Source organism: Carassius carassius, chromosome 43, assembly GCF_963082965.1.
Source record: "Carassius carassius chromosome 43, fCarCar2.1, whole genome shotgun sequence".
Taxonomy (NCBI): Eukaryota; Metazoa; Chordata; class Actinopteri; order Cypriniformes; family Cyprinidae; genus Carassius; species Carassius carassius.
This window is the reverse complement of record NC_081797.1, coordinates 1,374,175-1,386,672: the sequence shown is the minus strand read 5'-3', so window position 1 is coordinate 1,386,672 and position 12,498 is coordinate 1,374,175. Positions and strand designations below refer to the sequence as shown.

The following is a 12,498-nucleotide window of genomic DNA, read 5'->3' as shown; positions in this document are numbered from 1 at the left end:
ATGCTAATGCACTGGAGATGAACTGAAAGGAGCGTTATCAGCAAACCAAAGCTCTGGCCCTGATTCTCCACTTCACCAGTCTGACGGCTCGTCTTCGCTGACGCTGCAATACTGTTCATAAACATGTCTCCATACTTCTCAAACATTCAATATTCATGCTCTAAAGAGTCAATTCAGTCAAGTAACATCGGAAATCTTTTAGCTTTTTAAATCAAGAGATGTCAATAATATAAAAATAACTAATCAAAAGGCTTGTGGGTATTATAATTATTTACACAAAATTAATACACACACATACATTGAAGTACTTTATGTGTCTCATATACATATAAAGCTCTTAGGTTTTTCATAATCAAAAGTTGCATCTGTGCAATATTCACAACGTTATGCCGAATATAAATATTCATGCAGTGTATAATTTCATTCATGTGTCTTTTCTCTTATTTGTGTTTTAATAGCTCTTTCTTGATTGCCTGCGATCTTTGAAGTCTGAATGTCATGCTTCAGAAAAACTGTTCAGTGTGTTTGTACCGCGCTTGGCAATGGATGCCAGTCCTTTCATTAGGATGATAATTCCCGATAAGTTTTCCTGAGGAATAACTGGCAGAAGAAGCGCGAGTTAAGTGAATTACAGAAGAGAAGCGGCGGAGGTTATGTTGAAGGACACCAGTTCGAAGCAAATTGGGTTAAAGTTTCATTTGAAGTCTTGAGCCATAAAGCCACTCTGAATTTATCACAAATGCAGCAGTTCGGCGCTGGTGAAAATTCATAAGGCTTTTTATTAGATCTGTAAGTCTATGAGATTTGATTTAATACCTTTTATTTGATCTCCCTGTGATAAATTCAAGGAGTCATGACACATGAGGCGGCCGATCGCTCTGCCCTCGCTTCACACCAAACTTTCCTTGGAAATGTCATGGATATCATCTCTTAAAAAGTCACTGAATTCATCAGACGGACACTTAATTCCAATACAAAAGCGTCTTAACTCCTTGACTTGTGCACTTTTACTCTAGATTTAAAGAACAGCTGTAATACTGTAGCTACAAATGTCCATAGCCAATATATCAGTATTTATGCTCTAAACTGAAATGATTGGTTTACTTAATAAATGTTCCTCAGTCAGAGGAACAATAAATCAGTTCATTTCATCAATAAACCATTTAAAATCATTTAAAATAATCAACTAAGCAGTCAGTGTTGCCAAATAGATTCAAAATATTTTAATGCAAAAAACCCCCCGAATCTTAAATAATAAGAAAACTGGAATCAAACTGATTCATTAAATCGATTCAAACTCGATCCTTCTGTGAGTCGAAATAACTAATTTGTGGAAATTATTAAAAATTTTTTATAGTTATTTTAACATTTTGAATTAAGAGACACTAAAGTAATTAGATATTTATATTAAGACACACACACACACACACACACACACACAGAGAAAATGTAAATAAAACAAATTGTGCATTTTACAAGAAAATATTATTTTACTCTTTCTACTTATTTTCTGTTTTCATTTGAGTAATTTTGTAATTTTAGTAGTTATGTTGTGTTTTTGTATTTTTTTTATTATTATCATTATTATTATTATTAATAATAAATATGCCTTTACAGCTGTTAAGTTACAAATAAGTTAAGTTAAGTATCTCATATTGTGACCCTGCAGCACAAAACCAGTCATGAAGGTCAATTCTTTGAAATTGAGATTTATACGTCATGAATAAATCATCTCTCCATTGGTGTGTGGTTTGTTCGGAGGACAATATTTGTCTGAGATACAACTATTTATAAAAATCTGGAATCTGAGGGAGCAAAAAAATCGAAATATTGAGAAAATCATCTTTAAAGTTGTTCAAATGAAGTTCTTAGCGATGCATATTACTAAGTTTTTATATATTTACAGTACAAAATATCTTCATGGAACATGATCTTTACTTAATATCCTAATGATTTTTAGCATTAAAGAAAAATGTATAATTTTGACCCATACAATGCATTGTTGGCTATTGCTGCAAATACACCTGTGCTACTTAACACTGCTTTTGTGCTTCAGGGACATATATAAATATTATTTATTTTAGTACATCAAATTAAACACAAAACATAAAATTAAGAAATGTTGCCTTGAAGCTAGATTAAATAAAATGGTTATGTTTTATATCATTATACATTTTCATATATACTATAAATATTTTAATTTACAGGATTTTATTAAAATTTTTATCATTTTAGTTAGTGCTTAATTCAAGTAACATATACACTATTTTTCAAGGTTTTAGTTTTAGTGAACTATAATAACCCTGTACTGTAAATATCTGACACCCCGTGGTAAAAGACTTTGACTCGCGGCTCTAAACTCAGCGTTATCCGTCCTCAGCATGTAAAGTCTCCCGGCGTGTGAGTCTGAGCTGATGTGATGTTTTCTGTGCAGATATCGACGAGTGTGCGGAGGGGAGGCACTACTGCAGAGAGAACACACAGTGTGTGAACACCGCCGGCTCCTTCATGTGCATCTGCCACACAGGGTTCATCCGCATCGACGATTACTCCTGTACAGGTGACAAACCATCACATTCACCGCTGCTTAAACATCTCCAACATTTCTCCACTCTGTCCACATCAACAGCACGAGAGAGAAAGCATGATGACAGGATTGCAGTTTCTTTGGCTTTGTCTCATTACAAATACACTAACAGAGATGAAGCACTTCAGCCAGAATGCTGCAGTTATGGCCTGCTCTGTTTCAGATTTATGCTATTTTAGGCTTCTAATTATATTCATTTATCTGATCTATTAGATACACACTGATCATTATCACAGTCAGAGACTCGACCAATCACAGGACAGAGAGTCAAGACAAATGAACCAATCACTGAGCAAAACATATTCAACTAATTAAATCAGTGCAAAATGCATTATTTGACTGATGACATTCACAGATAAACTGAAATAATTTGTAAATGACTAAAATTAAATTAAAACTAAATTAGTTTAATTATTTGTGTGTGTGTGTGTGTGTGTGTGTGTGTGTGTGCATAAACATAGATATGGCACTTTTAAAAACATTTTTGAAACAAGATAAACTTGCTTGAGAAGCAAAACTGCATAAAATGCTAATTATTTTCAAATACTCTATTTTGCATATACTGTAAGTGTATTTCAGTGCACTCTGAACTGGCAATTTTGTTTGACTTGTGTGTACTTAAAATATGCAAAAATCTGCCATCGTAGTAGGACACAATATTTTAAATATACAATCTATGAAATCAAATCTTAAATATCTTTTGCAGTATTGCTTCAATACTTAAATTATCTAATTTTAACTGTGAGAGTAGACAACATTAAGATTGTGTGCAGAGTCATTTCCTGTCATTGCACATAAATGTTCACTCTAAATGCTGGCTGTCAATCAAATCAAATCAATATAAAAACATTTTGCAGTAGTATTTCTAGCAGCACCTTGCAGGTCGTCACAGGTATCTTGGAGCATTAAATGCTGACAAAGAGGATGTGCTTCTCTGTCATTTTACTTAAGCTGCTGAAACAGCGTATCTTCCAGCTACCAGTCACTTCATATTTCCACTGTAGATGGACTGTTGTTTTAATTATTTTCAAATGTTTACTGTTGCTCCTCCACTAATTGCCCAGACTATTACAGAAAGTGTGTGGTTTTAGTCGTCACATATCATTGCAGTTTATGGATTATTGGGACTGTGGCTACAAAACAGGATGTGAATAACCAGCGAGTGTTTCGACTTCCTGTTAGTAATTAGTCAGGCTAATAAAATAAACAAGCCAATTAGGTTCATTCAAGCACAGCGGCACTCAGTTGTACATTCAAACGAAGCAATATAAAAAACCCAGTACGATGAAACTTAAGAGTGGTCTGCCACCAGAGGCTTTTTTTTATGATAGTCTAGATTAATCTCAGTGCAGCATGAAGTGCTCCGTGTCCTTCAAGGGTTTCACCAAGAAAACAGCTTTTCTAGCAATGATACAGAAACATGTTGATGTATCAACCACCCACAATGATTTAGCATCATGTTGTCACCCTAGAAACTGCATATGAATACCTTAATAACCACCCAGAACACCCTAACAATGATATAGCAACATGTCATCACCCAGGCGACCCCAATCAATGCCATAGCAACCACTCAAAACATGGTAACAACAATACTGCAACACATTAACATCTTACCAAACACCCAGAACTCCCTAACAACATTGCAGCATATTATCACCGTAGCAACCACCCAGAACACCCCAACAATGATATAGCAACATAAATACTGCAACACATTAACATCACAGCAACCACCCAGAACTCCCTAACAACATTGCAACGTTATCACCCTAACAGCCATCCAGAACACCCTAACAATGATATAGCAACATGTTATCACAACCACCCAGAACACCCTTACAACACTGCAACACATTCAAACCCTAGCAACCACCCAGAACACCATAGCAATGATGTCAACATGTTTTCACCCTAGCAATGTAATCCCCCCGCCAATGCCCTAGCAATAGGGCTGTGAATCTTTGGCAAGGCAGCGATTCGATTCGATTACGATTCATAGGTTTTCGATTCGATTCAAGAACGATTTTTGCAAATTTAGAACGATTCAATTCGATTCGATTCACAATTAAATTCGATTCGATTCGATTATAACGATTCGATTCTGCATTCTTTAAGTGCATTCACGGGATTATTTAAATGCTTCTACTAAATTCTTTAAATGCTTAGTCAGGGGCAAATTACAGTAGCATTTATGGTTAGAGAACCATAGGTTAAAAAAAAATAAAAATAAAAATAAAATAAAACCAACAACCTTTTGTCCATTGTTAAATGCTAGTTTAATGATGCGACATGGCATACATAAAAATGTATGTAAGCCAAGTTTTTAAAAAAGAGCTTAAAGAGTATTATGTATAAGCTAACATTTTGTCACACCAGGGGCGTAGCCATAATTTCAGAAGTGACAGAAAGGTCAAATACAATCATTTTATGTATGTAGCCTATACAATAATAATAATAATAATAATAATAATAATAATAATAATAATTATTATTATTATTATTATTATTATTTATTATTTATTTTTATAAAAAGGAATTATCTTCTTTTTTAATTACTTTTAATTAGCTGTAATAAATCAAATACACTGCTGGACAATAATCAATCATTTGTAATCGATATTTTTTTCCTAATGGCAGTTTTATGATTGTTTTATATACTAGGCTACATTTAATTAGCAATTATTTAAATTTTCTGCACAGAATAAGGTAGAAAATATACTTTATAGTTTCTGTACTGTAATAAATGTCAATTAGTACTGCATCATTCATAAATTGTTTGTGGGTTTCATCAGTTCATTCTGCTTTTATTCAGTTTAGCTGCAGATAGCCTGGCACGTCTATGAGAGCGAGATCGCTTCTCTTTCAGTGTGAAAACGTCTTCATCTCTATTTAACTTTTCCTCTCCATCAGCGAATGATTCTGAGAGAAAACGTGCCAGATGTCTGTTTGCTAATGAAACAAACGCTACTTTCAGTTTCCTTCGTATATTCGGTTCATCCGCATTTTTTAAACACATTTATCATTTAATGGATCTGTGCATATGATTTAGACGCTTACATTTCTGCTCCGTCCATGCAATAAATACAGCTGTCGACGGCTCCGGTAACTCCGTCGGTAAGATGCAGAGAGCCATTGACAAACTACAGAAAAGTTAGCATTACTGGCCACGAGTCCTATAGATCAGGGGTTTTCAAACTGTGGGTCGCGACCCACTTGTGGGTCACAGAATGGAACAAGGTGGGTCACACAAAGTCACTTGGCTGCAGCTAAATTTGCGTTTCAATAAAAACACACACACACACTCACACAGTTCAGTCTAGGGCTGCACGAATGTGACGAGTGGGGCGGGGCCGAGAGCCGTGGAGTGATTGGGAAATGAGCGACACCTGCAACACTCACCGGTCTCGAGAACCCCGGAGGAGATAGGAAGTATACAAAAGAGGAGCGACGACAGTGAAGGACGAGAGAGGCCACTGGGTGGCGTCTGTACTTCCCGGTCAGAGAGCACCTGTCCATCAAAAGCTCACTATCCAATCAGAGTAGATCACTGTTAACACCACCCCCATGAGATGTTTGTGTCAAAACACCAAACGAAAAACTGCGAAACGTAAGCGAAATCTGTAGCAATGAATTCAGAATCCACGATTAGCGAAAACGAATCTTTGAAAAACATTAACAAAGAATGAAGCATATTTGAAGAGCCTGTTAAATTTGTGCGACTGAGTTAATTTTTTTTCATTTTCATAGTGTTTTTCTTCTTTTGTAATGGCATATTTTTGATAGTTTCTGAAAAAGTTACGTTCAGTTTTATAAAGTTTCGTTCATTATTATTGAAACAAATGTAATTCCATAAGCAGGGCACAAATGCAGGATTAATTGTAACACTACAAGATTTAAACATTTCCACATAACAAAATGTACAAAAGTTTGCAATATTTCCTTGATGTATCATCTCTGTTTAGAGAAAAATTTGCCAAAGTTCAGAAGTCTTTTGAAGATATTGCTGAACATTTATTTAACCATCACAAAAATAAATATATTTTTTTTATTATTATTTAAAATGAGACACATCTGTTTATTATAATTTTTTACCAATTTCACAATTATTTTAATCTCAAAACTGTGTTAGATAGCTCTGCTTTGCTTCTCATGCTTTTCTAAATAAGTGTTGGATTGTGCTCCGTTCTCGCCGACACAAACGGAAGATCATGAATGTATTTTCTGCAACAAAACACAGCAGCGCAGATTACAGTTCACTAGAGTGAGCCTGCTTCACGTTTTTATGAACACTACATATTTTAACGTCTGTAAACAAAAATTAAAACTGAAATATTAGTAGTGAAAATTTGTTATTTTTATTAAATACTTAATTTCTGTCATCAAACTTTTAAGATTAGGCTTAAAGTAATGTCAATCGTTTTCTTATTTTTTTTATATATATATATTTTGGTGGGTCGTGAAATAGATTACACTTGTCTAGGTGGGTCGTAGAATGGAAAAGTTTGGGAACCACTGCTATAGATCACACGTCAGCTGCGTCAGAGACGAACGGAGCGCGAGCGCAATCCTGTGACGGCCTCAGTCGGTAAACAGTGGAGCGCGTGAAGGACAGATAAGAGGCACGATTCACGAACACTCTTCAAGGTCTCCATTAATTCGTGCGTGTAGTAATTTAATGTGTATACATTTTGAAAGCATTGAATTGCTATAGAAATCGCGATTCATTCGATTCTTAGCATTTTGAATCGATTACTGTCCAAGATCGGTGATTCACGATTCAAAAATCATGTTTCAAGATCGATGCATATGAATCGACAGGGTTTGTAATCGATGCATCGAGAAAACGAGTGAATCGTTACACCCCTACCTAGCAACCATCCTGAACACCGAAGCAATGATACTAGTAACATATTTACACTCTAGAAACCTCTCAAAACACCCTAGCAATGATACAGCAATATGTTACCATCCTAGCAATCCCATTAATGCCCTAGCAACCACCCAGAACACCCTAGCAATGATAACACCCTACAAACCACAGATAAATGCCTTTATTATGATAGTCTAGATTTATCTTGGTGCAACATCAAATGTTTCGTGTCCTTCAAGGTTTTAAACGGTCTTTTAAAAAGAAAACAGCTTTTATAGAGCCGAGTGCACTGTATTTCTCTCCTCTGTGGAGTTATTGATTGAGCTGCATGTCGGTGGTAGAGAGCATCCCAAAGCACCTCACCAAAAACTGATAAACAGTTTTAATGTTTAATTCCTTGCATCCCCCCAGAGATGAATATGAAAGTACTGATGGATTCCATTCTATTGCATGGATCGATATTAAAATGTCTGTGAGCTACAAGAGCCCGGCATTCCCAGAATCCATCAGTTCGTGTGATTAAGCCGACTCCCTGCTGTAATGACACAGTCAGATTCTCGTCACAGTCAAGAGTTTGTCAGCCTCACATTGACTCACCGAGATGAAGCCATACAGCTGTAATCACAGTCTCTGTGTGTGCTGGGATACCAAAGCCCTCGACTCCGGCATGAGCTGTTGCTTATGAAAAGAAAGTGAATAATAAGACCATAAAGCACCTTACAGAAGCACTGAGAATACATGCCCTTTAATTGCAGGAAGTTGCTTACCCTGAACGCTCATATGAAAAAGTAAAAGTTCATTGAGTCAGAGCAGTGGTGCAGTTTGACACACTTTGCTGACTTGTTTTTCCGCCCTACATGTCACTTTGGATCAACCAGTGGCATCAATTTGTGACAGGGTTTCCTGTTTCCCTGACAAATGATCCATGAGTAGTGCTCTGGAAACCTGCTTGGAGACATCATGACAGTCACACTAGCAATGGTGTAGTGATGTGCTAACAACCATTTAGAATATCTTAGCAATGATATAGCAACACATTAACATCCTAGCATCCGCCCAGAACAACTATCAATGGCATAGCAACAAATTACAACCCTAGCAACCACCCAGAACTCCCTAACAAAGATATAGAAACATGTTACCACCCTAACAACCAACCAGAACACTCCAAAAATGGTATAGCGACATATTACCACCATAGTAACCACCCACAAAACCGTAAAACAATAAAGCAACCCATTTACATCCTAGAAAAACATGCTAATAAAGAACACCTAAGAACAATACATCCTAGCAACTGCATATAAATGACTCTGATATAGCAACAAAGATGTAGCAACATGTAATCACCCTAGCAACCCCATCAATGCACTAGCAACCATCCAGAACACCCTAGCAATGAAATACATTAACAAAATGTTACCACACTGGTAACCTTATCAATGCCCTAGAAACCCCCCAGAACACCTAAACAACATTGCAACATGTTAAGGCCCTAGCAACTATCTAAAACACCCTAGCAATGATATAGCAATATGTTACCACATCAATCATACCTTATAAATGCCCTAGAAACCACCCAGAACACCCTAATAATGACATGTACACATTGACATTCTAGCAACCAACATGCTAGAACAGTCTAGATATGATATATCAATATGTTATCACCCTAGCAACAACCCAGAACACCTTACCAACATCGCAACACATTAACACCCTAGCAACCATCAAGATCATCCATATCCAAGGGCATAAATATCATCTGACAGAGGGGGGGGGGGGCAATTTTTCAAAGGTACATAAATGATAAGGCCAAAATGTTACTTATAAGGTTTCATTGGTAAACATGTTGCTGGGGGAAGTCATGGCCTAATGGTTAGAGAGTTTGACTCTTAACCCTAAGGTTGTGGGTTTGAGTCTCGGGCCAGCGATACCACGACTGAGGTGCCTCAGATATCATCATTGTTTGTCATGAATAATTAATTATTGCATCCTGTCATCCCGTGTTTTACGCCTCTGACCCTAGCAATAATATAGCAACATGTTAACTAATCTGAACATCAATCATTGGGCAGTGAGCAAATCCAAGGTTGTGGGTTCGATTTTTTTAGAGAATGCATGGACAATGCACCTTGAATGCACTTTCTGGATAAATGCTTCTGCCAAATTCATCAATGTAATTACACAAATAACGACCCCATCTGACATTGGTGGGACAAACAAAAAAGAAAGTCCCGCACAAAAATCATGCCATTGCCAATACTGCTACATAAAGCTGCTCAAGCAACTAGATTGCAGTTTCATTTGATGCATGAAAATAAAAGATAAAAGATTTCCAGAGTTTTGTGTTGCTGGGGTGTTTCATTATGTAAAAAGCTGCTTTGGATGATATTCTGGGAATATTCGTACGTCTGCATTGGTTTCTCTGTCCTTGCGGATTCTATTGTTTCAAAGCGAACCGGTGCCAGGCTTCGCTCCGCTCTGCCAACTTCTCCTCCGCTAGTCCCACTGCTACTTTAATTTCAACCCCCTCTTTTTGAGCTCCACTTCATAAAAAATGAGAATAAAAACCCTCTCCCAATGCACGCCAGCTGTACGTAATCAAAAGGCGCCCATACATTGCCCCAAAACCGCCTAAATTTTAATGAGACAGCCGCTCTCATGCCTCAAATGTGGAACATCTCGCGTGCCGCAGCTTTGAGGAGAGAGCGAAATGAAGTTCTACGCCACTTCCTCATATTAACGCCACAGGTGCTGTAATGAATAGCTCTGTTTGCTTAAGACAGAAGCCCAGAGAGAGGTTTTCCTCATGCTCCACGCAAACACACTTCACACACGGCTAATCCAGACCTGCGACGACCCTGCTAGCGCTAATGAAACGCTTTCTCTCCTTCTCTGTGGAGAAGCTAATTAGTTGTGAAATGCCGAGCGCAGCAGTTTTTTCCTGGAAAAACTATATTGATAAATGTTTGACTGGTCGTTTGCAGATGGCCGCTGGATTTATGACTGAGCTTGCAGTTCTGAGCTGGAGTCGCCAGGCGTTAATGCAAGCGCTCATATGTTAAAGCACCTCGGATCTGACAAATACAGATGAGCTGAAGCGTTTATGTACTTATGGATTCTACTATGTAGTTGGTGGTTATTATAAAGAACAGTGCTAATTTAACAGCTTCATTTATGCACTTGGCTGATGCTTTTTATCCATTGCACTGAGTTCATGTAGGCGAAAATAGATAAAGTTTTTTTTCCCTTTGAATGAAGTTTATTTTTCTGACTCCCCCTGGCAGGTCTTTTCTTCTTGTTTTAAATATAAACTCACTTATATTTGATAGATTTTTCAGAAAACAAGACTTATTTCAGTCATTCTGCATCTCAAGTAGAGCAAAACAAAAATATGGAGTAAGATTTTAAATATATAAATATATATATACTTACTGTACTTTCTTCTGTGAAACACAAAAGGATGCGTTTGTTTTATGCAAACAATAAAAAAACATACAATGCACTTTTATTTTAGCCTGAACTGTTTCTTCAGTCTTCAGTTGCACTTCATTTAATCTCATTGCTGTCTAGTAGAAACAAGAGATTGTCTTTCCTCTGTGTGTGTGTGTGTGTGTGTGTTTGGGGCCCTCGAGTGTTTCCAATGCACCTGACGATTAGCCCATAATCTCTGGCTCTGTTATTAGTCTTTCCTGCGGTGTGTAAGAAAGGTGTTATCTGAGATACCAGAATCGGCTGACTCCACACTGCCGTGTGTGTGTGTGTGTGTGTGTGTCCATGGCCCATTCTTCACCGCCACGGATTAGAAAGGACCAATTCAGAGTGGCCGCTGGCGGTCCTGCATCTCCCCTCATATGTGTCCGGCTCCTGGATGCTGTTCATTTCTTGCGGAGGAGTCGTACACAGAGCCTTGCAGTTTTGTCAGGGCAGCGGCAGCGGGATTATGGGAAATAAAACCCCTGATTTTAGAGTTCGAGAGCCAGGCTGCTTTGGCCAAGACTTCCTCTTTTGATCGAACGACTTTCATTCAGACCCAAATTTCAGACGCTTTCAGGAGAATAAAAAATGAGCCCAACTTGTAGTCGGAGGAGAATCTTTATAACTGAATGTTCTGTTGCTTTCACAAGATTATATGAAGGTTAATGATGACCAAGACTAGCTGAGAGGACGCCGCAAAACATAAAGCTCAATTCAACATGCAGCGCTGCAAAAAATCTATCTGAAAATACTAATATATATATATATATATTACTGAAAATGAGACAAAAATACTGCAGGTTTTTGTAAATATATTTAGAAAGAAATATGTAATACAAATTTACTTGAGAAGGAAATATTGGTAGACATTAAGACTTGTTTTCAGAGATGATATCTTGAATTCAGTTTAAAAAAAGGAACACACACACACACACATACAGACACACACACACACACACACACACACACACACACACACACACACACATACAGACAGACACACACACACACACAGACACAGACACACACACACACACACACACATACAGACACACACACACACACACAGACACACACACACACACACACACACACACACACACACATACAGACACACACACACACACACACACACACACAGACACACACACACACACACACACACAGACACACACACACACACACACACACACACACACACACACACACACACACACACACACACAACAAATGCATTCCAAGATGTATTTTCTGAAATCTATTATCTGAAAACAACAAATCTTACAAAACTTTAATTTTCAAGTAAATGTATCCTTTTTAAGGGATGTTTTGTTATTTTAGTATTATTTATTATATAGATTTGTAAAAAGTATTATATATTAAAGTTATTAACAATAATAATATTTATTTCAGTCAGATATTTAAGTAATTTTGTTATGCGATTTTGTCATTTTTATTCATTTTTGTTTGTTTTTAAATGTTCCTATAGTTTTGATTTATTAAAATTTCAGTACAATTTGTTTTGTATTTTTATTATGTGCTTTTGCATTTTTTTAAT

General features: G+C 37.0%; 1 protein-coding gene across 1 annotated transcript in view; it reads left to right on the top strand.

Annotated features, from left to right (window-relative positions):
• The window catches only part of LOC132125034 (protein kinase C-binding protein NELL2), a 114,462-nt gene that overhangs the window by 48,714 nt on the left and 53,250 nt on the right, over positions 1 to 12,498 (top strand). The window contains exon 13 of the mRNA XM_059536246.1: positions 2,435 to 2,560. Within this exon, the coding sequence (XP_059392229.1) occupies positions 2,435 to 2,560 (126 nt within the window). The remainder of the gene's footprint in view (positions 1 to 2,434; positions 2,561 to 12,498) is intronic.